The sequence below is a fragment of the Euleptes europaea genome, chromosome 9 (genome assembly GCF_029931775.1).
Source record: "Euleptes europaea isolate rEulEur1 chromosome 9, rEulEur1.hap1, whole genome shotgun sequence".
Taxonomy (NCBI): Eukaryota; Metazoa; Chordata; class Lepidosauria; order Squamata; family Sphaerodactylidae; genus Euleptes; species Euleptes europaea.
The window spans coordinates 49,583-66,438 of NC_079320.1; the positions used below are offsets into that span (position 1 = coordinate 49,583).

Here is a 16,856-nt window from a genome sequence, read left to right on the forward strand (position 1 = left end):
TTACATAAACCCACCTCAGTCCAAGCCTGCTAGGTGGTGTGTATCTTCTCCCTTTCCTTGTTGGCAGTTTGTGGAGAGGCTGTTGATCGATATCACAGACAGGGCTTGTTGTGAGGAGCTCATCCGGGAGCTAACGAAAGGAGCCCGGGCCAGCAAGGACCACACCCTGGAGAAGGTCAGTGGCAGCGCAAGGGGCATCCTGGTATGAAAAGCGGGGCTTGCTGGTGGTTTGAGTCTTTTGGGTGCAAGTAACAGAATCAGCCACAATCAGCCGCATTCTCCTTTCATGCATGGGATGGCGAAAGCCAGTTCAGAAGTTTTTTCAAAATCACCACAGCCTCAAGCCCAAGAGTCCCACAGAGCTGGCCCACTTCCTCATTAAGGGCCTGGATATTTGTTTGTTTATTTCATTTAAATCCCCCACCTTTTGGTCCAGTGGGGACCCAACCCAGCTTATATCACTCTCCTCTCCTCCATTTTATTCTCACAACGCACCCTGTGAGGTAGGTGAGGCTGAGAGTGCGTGACTGAACCCAAGGTCACCCAGTGAGCTTCCATGGCGGAGTGGGGATTTGAACCGGGATCTCCCAGTACACCATGCTGGCTATGTTTTCCCTGGGGACTTCACCAGGTCAGGTAGAGAGGTGTGTTTTGAAGCTCTGAGCTTTACAGGTACACCCAGTCCCAATTCAGATGAGGCACCTGGGGCATGGTGAGAGAGGGCTGAGACCTCCTCTGTGCTGTTTCTCTGAAGCAGTACGGTCCTGGGGGTGTGTGCTGTTTACACCACTGGGGGCTGCAGGTGATGATCCGTGTTTCTATCACGGGACAAAGAGCGCCTCAGGGCCGTTTCATGTTGGGAGAAAGCTTTGGCCCCTCTGATGTTCACAGATCAGTCCCAACTGTAGTTCTTGTTGGATGTAAATATACACTCTCCTCTGTGACCAGATTTATTATCACAAAGTAGAGACGACGCCAGGTTTAAGAAGCAAAGGGAGAAAAAAGCTTTTTTTATTTTGCCAGGCAAAAGAGGAAGACATTTCAGCCCTTTTTGGGTTCAAAAGTGAAAGTCTCCTAACAGACTCCGCCTAGTCCTCATATTTATACTTCTCCAGAGTTCTTTGTTCAAAGAGGATTTGAATATCTCCTCCTCTCAAATCCACCCTAACTCTGATCTCATTTTTGTGGTCACATGCATATGATTTTATCTGTTATTTGGTGATATCCTGTACCAGATACGAAAAATCACCTGCTTTGTTCAGTTTAAGTTAGACAGGACTATTTTCTACTGACTTATATAAATAACCACAGCTTACAAATATAATAGAAAAATAACATTTTTCTAATATGCTAGAATTAAATTAATTAAAATCTTACACATCCCACATTCTCACCTTCCCAACCAGCCACGCTGCCATCACATCTGCTTTCAGTTCAGCTTGTTCACCCTCAGTGCCTTGATCGCAGCCTCCAGGCCCCAGCCCAGGAGCTACGCCACACTACAGTTTCTTCTGAAGGCTTGGTTAATGGAGAAGCAGAGAGAGTGTGGGTTGTCAGTGGATTGACGGCAGCCAACTCCAAAGCTATCTCAGTCAAAGCTTTTACATACGTATGAAGAGCATTAGACGCAAAATAGATCCTTGTGGATTTTGCCTCTCCAGTGGAAATTATTTGCTTCTTATCTGTCAGGGAGGAAAGACCAAATGGTACAAATGCCCGTCCCTTTTATGCCAACCCAACAAAATATCACGGTCAGCTGTGTCAAATGCTGCTGACAGGTCCAGCAGTGCTAACAAAGATAATTGGCCTGAATGTCTCTTGCCCTGACCATTCAGGCCCAGGGAAGGCTGATCTCGTCAGATCTCAGAAGCTAAGCAAGGTCAGGCCTGGGTAGTACCTGGGTGGGAGACCACCAGGGAAGTCCAGGTTAGCTATGCAGAGGCAGGCAACGGCAAACCACCTCTGAACGTCTCTTGCCTTGAAAACCATAAGTCAGCTGCGACTTAAAGGCAAAGGTGGGGGGCTGAAAGGTAAATAGATTCTGAGTGAATGATTATTTGGTTTTAGTTCCCCAAGCTTATAAAAGGGCATCTTGGCCATCTTCTGGGCATGGAGTGGGAGTCATTGGGGGTGTGGGGGGTGGGAGGTAGTTGTGAATTTCCTGCATACTGAAAGGGGTTGGACTAGATGACCCTGGTGGTCCCTTCTGACTCTATGATTCTATGAAAATCATTCCCACAGTGCAGCTGGGTATGTATGCACTCTGTCCCATCAAAAACTGACTGAGTGGCCTTGAGAAGCCCTGGTGCTCTGCATTCCACATCTCTCTTGCACAACTGTCATGCCTTCCAGTGAGCTTTTAACAATAAATCTGAATTGTATATGACATCTAGGAGAGAATTCAGGTCAACGTGCAACACTCACCCACCCCCCAACATATCTCTTGGTCTTCTTGTCCCTTCCTCTGTCCTATAGATTGAAAGGTGAATCCTTGGCCCTTCTTCCCACAGGTCTTTCTCTACCAGTATTATGGAGCCATACTGCGTGCTTCTGACAACTCTCAGTTAGTCCAAGAGCATCTCTGCAAAGTCTTGGCCTTATCTCACAGAGGACCAACAGAAACAAAGGTGAGAGGATGTGGCTGCTGCTGCACCTGGGCATATGCTGTCGTACAACATATAAATACCCCCCCACACACACACACACATAGCTCTTTCCTTCCTGCTCCCAATTGGAAATGGAAGAGGTCATGGTTCAGGATGCTGCAAAGAGGATTTCCTGAGGAGGAGGAGAGCTGTATGCTGGGGTGGTGGGGAGGGGAATGTGGGTGAGGCCAGTGGGGGAGGGTGGTGGCACATTTATGTATTATTTACATTTATATCCTGCCCTCATTCCTGCCTAGCTGGGCTTAGGAATTTCACCTTGAAGTTGTTTTTCTTCTGTGTGCATTTTAGTTTTCATATATACTGAAACAAGTCCCCCATTTCCAGAGTATCAACCTACAAAATGGCTGTAAATAGCTAAGGAAAGTAGTTGACAGAGAGGAAAGGAAGCACAGGTTGGCTGGCTCACTTGATTTGCTGCTCACAGGTGCACAAAGAAACTGGTCACTGAACAGACTGTCATGGCCTCAACTGGGCAAGGGAAAGGGCAGCCTCCCACTTTCCATGTGCTCTGTTGGAGAAGGGGGGCCCATGGGGGCCCAAGCCGCTTCTCTGCCAGTGGAGCTGGGAGCCCAGGCTGGGGCACTCCTCCCAGCTGGTACTGAGGCGGGCTCAGGCCCATTTCTTAGCCTTGCAGCCCGGCCCAGATATTGGGATCTGCTCCACCTAAGTCTTATGAGGCTGCAGCCTTTTCTCGCGGGGCAGAGGGAGCTGCCTCCGTTGTCTACAGGTGAGGGTTCAGGAGCTGGTGGGGCCCAATTTCTTGTGCTCACGCATGGTGTGCATCACTACCACAGTGATGGTGGTGCATGTGTTCAGCACACGTGCACAGTTTTCTTGCGTCGTTTAAGGGATAAAAGGAGCTGAAGCTGGTCTAAATCTTTCTTGCTTTGATGGAGAAAACTCCTCTGATTCCAATCTAGAGCCTGGCCTACCTGGGAGCTCCTTTTCCTTACGTCTCCAGAGTTCTCCTGCTGACAGACAGAATCCAGAAATCGCAGCCAACTATTGCAGCTATTTTTCACAGGCTGACAGTAGATCTCATGATGCTGGTGCACATCTGAAGACTTATATTTCATTTATTTTAGTTATTTTAATAATGTTTAGGGTTTTTCTTCTATTATTAATACAAAATAATTTTTTTTAGCAAAAACAATTCATTACAGCCAACAACCGGAACCTGCATACACACCTATACCACTCTTACACGCTTGTATAGTTACCTTAAAATGGGACAGTTTTTCATTGTGCTAATTACTGTATTCATAATTCATATAAAATTCAGCATTCCCATGGAGACCAAACTATAGTCCAGTGGGGAGAAGCAGCCTCCTTCCAAGAATGCCGCCTGGTGCTTCCATTATTTTGCCTTCTCTGTGTCCGTGGACAGGAGCCCTGCTGCAGAAGGCCAGCTGAGAGAAGGGAGGGGGGTTGGAGAGAGTAGCCTTCAAGTTCCCAGAACAGAGCCCTTGAGCTCTTCGTTATGCTAATGGATTACTACTTCTTCCCATGGTAGCAAGTCACACCTAGAGCCATAGAGCCAAGAAGAGTAAAGTGATAGTGATATTAGCCGAAAAACTCTTCCCTAGGAATAGAAAGGCCATCTCAAACGGGGGGCGGGGGGGGGGCGAAGGCAGATAGGTTATAAAAACTCAGGACACGAGGGAGAAAGGTCACTTCCATTTGGGGCATCTTTTTTGATGGGCACAAACCACGATGGGCTTAGCGCTCATAAAGGGACTCCCATCTTGTCCACGAGGCAGACGACGAGAGAGTCCCAGCCTGGAAATCTAAGGCGACAATTAATTCTAACTCTCTGCAAATTCAAGTGACACTTGCCCTGAAATTCAGCATAATTTAGGAAGTACCTAGTGTAGGGACAGAAGACTGTGTGTTTTCACCTTTTCTTTGTTTCCTGTTAAGCCTGAATTGCTTGAACAGTACATGTGTATTCTTTTATTCATTGTTTAAACTTTCTTAAATTTTAAATTCTCTAAGTCTGATCTCTGGAAACTCACCATGGCTATTTGATCGAGGTATCTAAAGTGTTGGAGCGGGGGGGGGGGGAAGCAGAGGATACCCAAAAGGGGAGAAGAGAGGCCCACCGCAGCAGCCACCATGGCCAAAATGTCACTGTGCACCATGAGGAGGGGGCCGTTGGGGCATTGGCATAGGGCACCCCACTGCTCACTCCAAGCCCACTGCTGTCAGTGACTCAACCGTTGCCCAGTGGGGGCATCCCCATCCCTGGGGGTGCAGTCTGGTGAAACAGAATCATTATAGGATTCCAGCCCACACACCAGTCCAGCAGGGCGGCCACTGCTGAACATCCCATCATCCCTAGAGGAGTGATTAAGCTTCAGTTTCTTAGCCCAAATACATTCCACTGTTCCATTCTGTGCAGAGTAGACTCTCACTCTTCAGTCACTGTCTTTACAGTCAGTGTTCTGATAGATGACAGGGCTCTATTTGCTCTTAGCACGTTTGGAGAGATTCCTTGTCACAAAAGCTCTCTCAGGCCTCCAGCGTGCCAAAGCCAAACAGGCCTCTGCCTTTACTTGCAAGTATGAACTTACCGGTGGCTTTCCACACGGGGCTGCCTTGTTCTGCTAGACTGGCAGTGAAGATCCAATAAAAAGAGGGGGTGATTCAACCTAGCCCTTGGTGAACTAGAAGGGGCCTGGGGGGCTGTAATAAGGAAACCCGTTGGAGACCTGGCATGTAGACAAGTATGACAAGAGGTTCTGAGAGCCCCCTTTACTGGTAGTGTATTGTTTTTTTACTTTGGCTGTTTTGCAACAAAAACAGACTTGTGGTACCTTAAAGACTAACACATTTCTTGTGACAAAAGCTCTGATTACCAGAACACCCTTCATCAAATTCATGTAGTGGTCACTTTGGTAGGTAGGTATCCATGCTCAAGGACACCAAGAGAACCCTGTTCTGAGAGCATATATACCCTTTTCCATCCTCACATTCTTAGGTGACCATGCCACAACCTGGACTTAGTGGGCTTTGCCTCCAGAACCCTTATGGCACAAACTGCATGGTGCCACAAAACTCTGTTAATTTTTACAGATTTGCCTGGGAGGTTAGTCTTAAAAGGATGGTGGAATGAAGAGGATTATGGTTAATTTTGATGATGAGCATATCTATTGATGGCCAGTGCTGTTTAACTGAAGTTCATAGAAGGTTTACAACCTCTGTTTATTTACAACCTTCTCTTCCTGAGCCATTACTGAGGATTAGCTGCCTTGCATATCGCTATACAAAGAATTACTTTTTAAAAGCATATAAATATTAGAGAGTCAAAGTGACCCTTCATCATTCCATTGCCACTTGCTGGTTCCTCCTAGGGTATTGCTTCCGCTGTAGGCTTAGCTGCATCTCGCCATCTCGATGAGGTTTTGAAAGTATTGGAGGACTTCAGCAAAACATTTCCTGCCCAACAGACGTCTGTTACAAAAGATTGCCAGGTACAATTCACATTTGAACTTATGCCACAGAATAGGTGTTAATCTTCATGACAGCGCAAGAGTTGGGGAGCAATTTTGCAGTCTTTGGCATATTTATATCTCCTTTTGTGATACTTCAGTAACACTCAACAGTTCAGGTCATTGGAGAATTAAAGTTGCCTTAAATCTCTTCTACCAAGATTAGACGCCTGGCTTCTTCGCTTCTGTTCTTCTCCATCCGTGGAGGTCAGTGTCCTTCGACATCGGGTTAAGCCTCCACCTCACTCCGCAAGGCAGGGCATATGCAAATTAGCTTCCAAGGCTTTCACATCTGGCCGGTGTCATGGACCAGAGTACCGACTCCTTGTTAGGCAGAGAGGCCAAAGAATCAGTGGGGAGGGAGGAGGCTGAGCACCGACACCGTCACAAAAGAGGAAGCGGAGAAGACCTTCAGGAATCCTCTTTGGAATCCTCTTTGGTGGGCAAGAGCCTTTTGTCTTGCGTCTTGGGCCATGGCAGGCTTTCATATCTGCATACAAATAGGGAAGCAGAAGTTCTGCTTAGCGGTCATGCACCTGGCCGGGTTGTTCCCAAGAATGCTTCTTCTTCACTGGACTCACCCCTGGAACCCCCCAGGCGTCCACAGCCCCCTCCTGGCAGAGCTGGTGTATAACTCAGTGGAACAACTTTATTCAAGAATTAACTATGCCAATGATGCTGATTATCCTTTTTTCTTTCAAAGTGGCTTTTACTTGTATGTTTGGTTTTCTCTATAGTGGAAATACACATTTCTTAATGCTGTTTGTTTCCCCCCCACAGTGCTCCAGCTGGAACACCCTCCTCTTGTGCTACGGCCGAGTGGCGCTGGGCATCAGAGAGGAAGTTCTCCCTCGAGTGGAACTTATCCTGGCCAAAATGATTGAGTATTTCACAGTCAATCCAGTGGTACTGTAAAATTGATCTTTTCACGAAAATTAACTCAGCTCGTTATAAATCCATAGGTTCTCCCCCACCCCCGTCTTGTTTCCGAGCTTGGGTTGGCAAAGTGCAACCCAGTCAGCTAAGAGTGTGCCAGAAATTGGCCACAGCAGAGAATGTCTAAGGTGCCTTTCCAATGAGCGAATGCTAAAGATGGCTTGCAATGAAATTACAGATTAAAGTAACAGGTTAGAAACAGACTCAAGTCACAGCAGCATAGAAATGCGAGACATAAAAATAGAATTAACATTATGATGATGGTTTAAAGTATTTTACCAGTGTTTTAGCCATCCTAAGAAGCATTTTTTGATTGAGGGATGAGGTGCAAATATTAAAGTAAATATCTTCAAAGACCTTCAAGAACAAATAAGTTTTTAACTGGTGCAGGAAGGCCTGTTGTGATGTTGCCAGACAATCTTCCTACAAGGAGAGAGCTTCATAGTCCCTAAGGATGGGAGTCACAAAGGCCCCCTCCCCAGAATAAGTCTTCCCCAGCAAGGCCCTCCCAGTCCATCTTCTTGCCAGGGACATTTCTTCACAGTCAAGGCAGTCCTTCTGGGACCATGGCCCCAAGCCTTTTAGGGCTTTAAAGGTCTCACCAGATCTTTGAGTTGCTTTAGACACAAACCGGGCCTGTGTAGCTAAGAAAAACACTATGATGTATCTTCATTGCTGTGTCCTCCTGTTAACATTTTTCACCAGTTTATTTATTTTCATTTTATTTAATGTATACCCCTTTCCCAACCAAGTCTGGTTCAGCTGATGTTTCTGAACGGACTTCCAGGGCAGCCCTGCATAGAATGCATCACAGTAGTGTAATCTTGATTTATCATTGTTTATGTTATTGGTAAATGAATTAAAGGAGTCCAAGTATGTTACCATAGCATGTGGGACAGCAGCTGGATCAGCTTTCTGCTGGAGCAACTGCAGTTGGCAGCCTCGGCCGGGGAGAGCGAGGTAGTAAGTTGAAATAATAAATAAATATAAATAAATAAGCTGTGAGCCAAGTGCAACCCTGCACAGATCAGGTTGTGTACATATTTGAGTCAGATCTCAACCAGTTATTATCGAAATCCACATCCCTATATTCTGGCAGATAAGCAGTAGGGGGCAGTTGTTTGGATGGAGAAAGCATATCGAGAGAACTTCTCCCTTTCCCATAATACTAGAAGTCAGCAGCATGCAATGAAGTTGATAGGCAATAAGTTCAGGGCAGAAAAATTGAAATACTTCTTTACTCACTGGGTAATTAAATTATGGAATTCATTGCTGGAGGACAAAGTAATGGCCTGGAGCATAGATGGCTTTAAAAGAGGTTTGGGCAAATTCACGGAGGATGGATCCTTCAGTGGCAGTTAGCAACCCACGATACTCGCGAGGGAGAGCCCTTCACCCTCTTACCTTTATTTCCCTCCCTCTATCACTGCAGCAAGGCTGGTGCAGCTCCAACCTCCACCGCAAGGCCTGCAAAGGCTCCCCTCCCCACCATCAAGGATGACAGCAGCGAGCCTAGCGTGGCTTCCAGCAATCAGGCCCTCTGAGATCCCCCCCCCCCATGCCAGCGAGCCCCATGCAAGTCCTGGCCTCCACTTCTGGGCCCACCACACCTTCCCCCCTCCCCACGATCAATAGGGGCCCCACATGGCTCCCAGAGCTGCTGAGGCTTATTCCCCCTCACCACCACCACCATGACTGGTGCCAGTGAGCCCCACGCAGGCCCTGACCTCTCTCTGCTGCTGGGCCAGCTGAAGCTTCCTCCTCCCTGACCATGAAGGAGGAAGATGGCAGTGAGCCATCCAACACAGGAGGAGGTAATTCCTTTGTCTGCACATGCACAGACAACAAATGTGTTTTGGGGAGGATTTAACGCCCCCCCAATGTATTTTCTAAAAGTTTTCAAATTTTCCTGAAAACCTGGGGAGTACCCAAAATTTGCAGAACTATCTGTTTTGGCTAAGTGTGACCCCAATCCATGGGTTTGGATATCCACAGATGGGGGCCACACCTGAGAAACATAGATAGATGATGGCTGGAAACCTCCAAGAGCCAGTAAGCCTCTGGTGGGCCAGTGGGCCAAACAGAATGCTGGGCTGGACCACTGGTGTGACCCAGCAGGGCACCTCTTTTGTTCCTACCTAAAATCATACAGTTGGAAGGGACCACCAGGGTTATCAAGTCCAACCCCCTGCACAATGCAGGAAATTCACAACTACCTCCCCCTTACACACACCCAGTGACCCCTACTCCATGCCCAGAAGATGGCCAAGATGCCCTCCCTCTCATCATCTGCCTAAGGTCACAGAATCAGCATTGCTGACAGATGGCCATCTAACCTCTTCTTTAAAACCTCCAGGGAAGGAGAGCTTACCACCTCCCGAGGAAACCTGTTCCACTGAGGAACCGCTCTAATTGTTAGAAAATTCTTTCTAATGTCTAGACGGAAACTCTTTTGATTTAATTTCATAAGAACATAAGAAAGGCCCTACTGGATCAAGACCAAGGCCCATCAAGTCCAGCAGTCTGTTCAGCAACCAGGTGCCTCTAGGAAGCCACTAACAAGACGAGTGCAGCAGCACCATCCTGCCTATGTTCCACCGCACCCAAAATAATAGGCATGCTCCTCTGATACAAGAGAGAATAGGTATGCAGCATGACTAGTATCCATTCTAACTAACAGCCATGAATACCCCTCTCCTCCATGAATATGTCCACTCCCCTCTTAAAGTCCTCCAACCTGGCAGCCATCACCACATCCTGGGGCAGGGAGTTCCACAATTTAACCATGCGTTGTGTGAAAAAATACTTCCTTTTATCTGTTTTGAATCTCTCACCCTCCAGCTTTAGCAGATGACCCCGTGTTCTAGTATTATGGGAGAGGGAGAAAAACGTCTCCCTGTCCACTCTCTCCAAACCATGCATAATTTTATAGACCACTATCATGTCTCCCCTCAGCCGCCTTCTTTCCAAGCTAAACAGCCCTAAGCGTCTTAACCCCTCCCCATAGGACAGTTGCTCTAGTCCCCTAATCATTTTGGTTGCTCTTTTCTGCACCTTCTCAAGCTCTGTAATATCCTTTTTTAGGTGTGGTGACCAGAACTGTACACAGTATTCCAAGTGTGGTCTCACCATAGATTTGTACAAGGGCAGTATGATATCAACGGTTTTATTCTCTATCCCTTGTCTAATTATGGCCAGCATGGAATTTGCCTTTTTTACAGCAGCCGCACACTGGGTTGACATCTTCATTGAGCTATCCACTACCATCCCAAGATCCCTTTCTTGATCTGTCGCTGCCAGCACAGATCCCATCAGTGTATATGTGAAGTTGGGATTTTTTGCCCCAATATGCATCACTTTACACTTGCTCACATTGAATCACATTTGCCATTTTAATGCCCATTCTTCCAGCATGTAGAGATCCTTCTGGAGTTCTTCACAGTCCGATTTTGTTTTAACCACCTGTCGCGGTTCGGGCCGTTAAGTGCCTACACTCTTAGAATGTACCATTTACTGAGAAATGGAGTTATCTTATTCAGCGAGACACCACTAGACCGGAATCAATGGTTCCTAGAAACTTGTTATTGCTTCTAGGACATCTCTTGAACACGCCAATAAATTTATAATAATGGACAAGAGTAGAAGTATATAAAAAACACACTTATTTACATTATACAATATATGCTTTTTGGTTGCAAAGCCTTAAAATATCATATAAGGATAGACATCATTAGTCTTAAACATGTTTATGTAGCAAGTAATCATTCACATTCTCTATGCCTCCATAAAGGAGTATCTTAGTCAGAATATACTCATAAAGTATCCTTAGTGCAATGCACCTTCATTCAGAATATAAGGTTACAGAAATCCTGTCAAAATATGGTTAATTCTTTGGAGAAAGATTTGGTTAGAAACATCCTAACTTAAATCATTCAAAACATCATAACATTTCTGTACAGAAGACACACTATACCTTGCTGTGTCATCTGTGTCATCTGGAGTCCTTTAAAGACTTCTATTAATATTCTTAACTGATCATCATTAAGATCAGGCATTGTGTATGTACATGCTATGCATGCTCTTTCTAGTTTTAGACAGCAATGCTGAATATATAAATACTATGTGTTAGCTTAAAGCTATTTACAGTCTCTTTGACTGTGCCAATCTGTGTATGTGCATTGTGCATATCTCACAGAGTACAGAGAATCTCCTTTCCCTTCAGGAACTTCTCTGGTCTCTTGCTCTGAGGAGGTTCAGAAGTCCCTCTGTTAAGTAGAGGACGTTCTGACACAATCTCAGAGGTCTAGCTATTATCCCTGTATTCAGGATGCTTCTTAGCATTGGTAAGCCAAATAGGCTTAGTTTGTAAGAATCCATAAATCTGATGGATTCTCAGTGTTCCAATACATGGAAAGATCTCTGCACTTAGATTCCCATTCAAAGAATAGGAATTCTAAGGGTCTCTATCCTCTTCTAGGAATAGAGCAGTCTCACAAGAAGACTGTAAGTAAGATATGTTGAAATATCCAGATCTTGATAATTCAAGATATCTCTGAACTACTGTCCACGCAAGAACAGAGTTTCAATGTTTTACATCTCAAGCCTTTTGAGATGGAGGTGCTACGCCAGAAAGCTGCAGTCTGCCAGCCATAGAACTCTAAAGTGCCAGCTGTACTGTGGCTGGTATTTATACAATTTCTAGACCCATTAAGAGTGAAGAGTGTTCCTTTTCCCCTCTTCCTTAGTCTTCAAAAGGGTACCTTTATTCCCCTTTCTTATCCGATACCAGGAGCTTAGTGGCTTCTGCTCCTGTCTTATGTCCTTATATGGATTTCCTTTTCTTTCACTCCTCTGTGCTTAAAGTATAAACCCTCATTTCTGAGTTACATGATCACGTTACATATTTAATTTCTATACCATCCTCTTCGTTAGGACTATACGCATTAAATGAGACTACTTAGAAATCTGTAGCACAACGTTTAACTATATAACTCATGAAACATAATTTTAGCTGACATTGTCACTTTGCAAAGTGTTTTGTTTACATTAGTTAGCAGGTTTGCATCTGGCAAGATACAGTAGAACAAGGAAGCATATTACTCTTATCTTGAGAGAACTATAATGCCTTTAGGCTATATTTTAAGCACAATTTCAACTATTAATGCACTCTTAGTACATTAAGATATCTTAAGACCTTGAAAAGGCCATTTAAGATTCTGACATCTGGCAGCTAAGTCAGAAAGATGACTTTTACGCTGCCCCTTCAAGGACAAAGCCAGAGTAACTTTAGTAGTTAGCTTTGATAGAGCTAACCTTGAGCTAGCCTGTCAGCATGACACAGACTTTCATTATACATTACACAAACCTCTGTATGTGTATGATGTGTTTAAGCTCTATAAGGAATTAATTCTGCACATGTTCACAAGATACCATGATCATGTCAGGGCCTGTCATACACCCTAAATAATTTGGTGTCATCTGCAAACTTGGCTACTTCACTGTTTAACCCCAACTCCAGGTCATTGATGAACAGGTTGAAAAGCTCCGGTCCCAACACAGATCCCTGAGGCACCCCACTGCTCACATCCCGTCATTGTGAGAACTGACCATTGATTCCTACTCTCTGCTTCCTATTTTTCAGCCAGCTCTCAATCCATAAGAGGACTTGTCCTCTTATCCCATGACTATGAAGTTTGCTTAGCAGTCTTTGGTGAGGGACTTTGTCAAAAGCCTTTTGGAAATCCAAATACACAACATCCACAGGCTCATTCCTGTCCACATGCTTATTGACGCTTTCAAAAAACTCTAATACGTTAGTGAGACAGGACCTACCCTTACAGAAGCCATGTTGGGTTTTGCCCAGCAGACCTTGCCCTTCTATATGCTTGACAATTCTATCTTTAATAATGCTTTCCACTAATTTACCCGGAACAGACGTTAAGCTAGCTGGCCTGTAATTTCCTGGGTCCCCCATGGAACCTTTTTTATAAATGGGTGTTACATTGGCCATTCTCCAGTCCTCTGGTACAGAGGCTGATCGAAGGGACATATTACATATCTTTGTTAGAAGTTCATCAATTTCCCATTTGAGTTCTTGAAGAACTCTAGGATGAATACCGTCTGGTCCCTGTGACTTGTTAGTTTGCAGTTTGTCTAGACGTTCTAGGACTTCCTGTCTTGTTACCACTGTTTGCCTCAGTTCCTCATTTTCCCCTTTCCAAAATCTCTGTTCAGGAGAAGGAATCTGCCCTGTATCTTCAACAGTGAAGACAGATGAGAAGAATTCATTTAGTTTTTCAGCAATCGTTTTATCCTCCCTTAGAGTTCCTTTACTCCCATTGTCATCCAGTGGTCCAACCGCTTCCCTAGCTGGTTTCCTACTCCTAATATACTTAAAGAATTTCTTATTGTTTGTTTTGATGTGTTTAGCAATATGCCCCTCAAAATCTTTTTTTGCATCTCTAATTATCTGCTTGCATTTCCTTTGTGCAAGTTTGTGTTTGCTTCTGTTCGCCTCGTTTGGGCAAACCTTCCAGTCTCTGAATGAAGACTTTTTTTCTCTAGTTGCTTCCTTCACCTTATCCGTTAGCCATGGTGGTGACCTCTTGGACTTATTACTACCTTTCCTGACCTGCGGTATACAAGCTAGCTGAGCCTCTAGTAATGTGGACTTGAGTAACCCCCAAGCCTTTTCAAGAGATTTAACCGTCCTAACTGTTCCTTTCAACTTCCTCTTTACCAGTTATCTCATTTTAGAGAAGTTCCCTCTTTTAAAGTCAAAGGTAATTGTGTGAGATTTCCCAGTCACTTTCCCACTTGCATATAAATTAAATTTGATGCCATTGTGATCACTATTGCCAACTGGCATTTCAACTCGTTGGTTTTGGTCCGATCTTCTTGGGCAACAGAAAACAACTCGGCACCATCCTCAATATGACAGCCCCTCAAGTACTTGAACATGGTTATCATATCCCCTCTCAGTCTTCTCCTCTTCAGGCTAAACATACCCAGCTCCTTCAACCTTTCCTCATAGGACTTGGTCTCCAGACCCCTCGCCATCTTTGTTGCCCTCCTCTGGACACGTTCCAGCTTGTTTACATCTTTTTTAAATTGTGGTGCCCAAAACTGAATGCAGTACTCTAGTTGAGGTCTAACCAGAGCGGAGTAAAGCGATACCATCACTTCGAGTGATCTGGACACTATACGTCTGTTGATGCAGCCCAAGACTGCATTTGCCTTTTTAGCTACCGCATCACACTGCTGACTCATGTTCAGTGTTTGGTCTACTAAGACCCCAAGATCCTTTTCACACACACTACTGCTCAGACAAGTCTCCCCCATCCTATAATTATGCATTTGATTTTTCCTACTTAAATGCAGAACTTTACATTTGTCTTTGCTGAAGTGCATTTTATTAGTTCTAGCCCACTTCTCCAGCCTGTCAAGATCATCCTGCATTTTGGCTCTGTCTTCTACCGTATTTGCTAACCACCACCCCCCCCCAGTTTAGTATCATCTGCAAATTTAATAAGCATCCCCTCTATTCCTTCATCCAAATCATTTATAAAGATGTAGAATAACACAGGGCCCAGCACAGATCCCTGAGGAACTCCACTAGTCACTCCATTACCTTACTTGCTTGTGGGTTTCTTGAGGCAGTTGATTGACCTTTGGGGCGGGGGGGGGGGAGAGGAATGTCCTAAATAGACCTTTCAGGGACTGATCCAGTGGGGGCCCTTCCTGTCATCAGTGCTGTGTTTTCAGAATGTCACTGGATATGGGCAGCCCGGCAACCTTTGCTTTTTCTGCTGGGCACTTGGAGAGTTTCCTTGACACAGTTTGGTTCAACACACAACTATTTGAGAACTGCTAGGAAGATGACAAGAAGAAAATTGGTTCATTTGAAATGTGGTGTTGATGGGTCACTGGGGGTGTGGGGGGAAGTAGTTGTGAATTTCCTGCACTGTGCAGGGGGTTGTACTAGATGACCCTGGTGGTCCCTTCCAACTCTTTGATTCTGTAATTCTACCATGGACCACCAAAACGGTTCTAGATCAAACGAAAGCCACAGCCTTCAGTTTGCAAGACTTGAGCAAGACTGTTAATGATGGGGCATTTTGGAAGTAATTAGTTCGTGGGGTCGCCATAAGTCAGAAGTGACTTGATGGCACACAGTACACGCAGAGATTAGATGCCTTTGGGTTTCTTTTCAGTATTCTCCACCTTGAGGTGCCATTAACCATGTCTTAGAGGGAGGGAGCAGCAGCCAAGATTTGGTCTGAGGAAGGATCAGTTCCCAGAGGGAATTATTTATTTACCTATGAATATGTTTAATTGGCACTCTGCCCCTGAGTGTGAAAAAAGAGTCGACATAAGAACATAAGAAAAGCCCTGCTGGATCAGACCAAGGCCCATCAAGTCCAGCAGTCTGTTCACACAGTGGCCAACCAGGTCCCTCCAGGAAGCCCACAAACAAGACAACTGCAGCAGCATTGTCCTGTCTGTGTTCCACAGCACCTAATACAATAGGCCTGCTCCTCTGATCCTGGAGAGAATAGGTATGCATCATGACTAGTATCCATTTTAACTAGTAGCCATGAATAGCCCTCCCCTCCATGAACATGTCCACTCCCCTCTTAAAGCCTTCCAAATTGGCAGCCATCATCACCACATCCTGGGGCAGGGAGTTCCACAATTTAACTGTGTTGTCTGAAAAAATACTTCCTTTTATCTGTTTTGAATCTCTCACCCTCCAGCTTCAGCAGATGACCCTGAGTTCTAGTATTATGGGAGAGGGAGAAAAACTTCTCCCTGTCCACTCTCTCCAAACCATTTTATAAACCTCTATCATGTCTCACCTCAGCCGCCTTCGGCTTGACAACGTGATGTTGGTGATGCTGTGTCCAATGGGCTAACAAAATCCAGCTGACAGCGACTTTTAAAAGCCCGGCTGTGGGTAAGAGTCATGAAGTGTATGGAAAATGCAGGTTTCACCCTGCCAGGAGCTGCTGCTCCCGCTTAAGCTGCATCGAAGCCTGTCAAGAACCTGCTTTGCTGCCACTCTGATTGCAGTGAACCTTTTGGTTGCATCTCTTAAGGTGAGCATTGTTGTCTCCCTAAGGGACCGTTTTCTGTTCTTGGATTTGATTTAGGACATGAACTTGAAGAAAAGCTTTTTGATTGCTGTGCTGATGTTCCTGGAGGCTGTTGCTGCAACAGGTAAAGCACAAGGTGTACGGCTGCACATGAAAACAACGCTTGTGGAATGCCTGATAGTAAGTATGTTACTCACTGTGAACAACTTGTGGCCCCTCTGGAATGTCATGAGAGTATAGGGCAAACCAGACAAGACACTGGGAGGTTTGTATCTGACAGAGCCCCCTGCTATCCCCCCCACAATAAAAACCAGGTATGCAGGGGCCCAATACCAAAGGGGACCATGGCCCAAGCAAGAGGACCAAGCTAAACATTCCCCCTGGTCCATTTCCCTGGCCTGAAACAGCCTTGGGGAAGCTGCTGCTGGCCCCAAACACAGAGGGGCCTAGAAGCACAGGGTACTCCAAACGCCAGGTGCCCCATAAGTTTCTCCTCTTCGGTCCCTCTGTCTGCCTCTCCCACCTATATATTTAGTCCTTCCCTGATGCAGACATCCAAAGCCTGACGCTGTGTCCCCCTCTCCATCTCCAGTGGACAAAAAGTTTACCCGTGCAACCTTTCCTCCTTCCCCTTCTTCCTTCCAGTGTTGCTAGGAAGCCTGGACATT

The 16,856-nt window shown here is 45.5% G+C and overlaps 1 protein-coding gene across 1 annotated transcript in view; it reads left to right on the forward strand.

Annotated features, from left to right (window-relative positions):
- The window catches only part of LOC130482847 (maestro heat-like repeat family member 5), a 102,624-nt gene that overhangs the window by 26,114 nt on the left and 59,654 nt on the right, over positions 1-16,856 (forward strand). Inside the window, exons 7-11 of the mRNA XM_056855720.1 lie at positions 68-175; positions 2,511-2,627; positions 6,020-6,139; positions 6,938-7,063; positions 16,246-16,368. Coding sequence (XP_056711698.1) covers positions 68-175; positions 2,511-2,627; positions 6,020-6,139; positions 6,938-7,063; positions 16,246-16,368 — 594 coding nt within the window. The remainder of the gene's footprint in view (positions 1-67; positions 176-2,510; positions 2,628-6,019; positions 6,140-6,937; positions 7,064-16,245; positions 16,369-16,856) is intronic.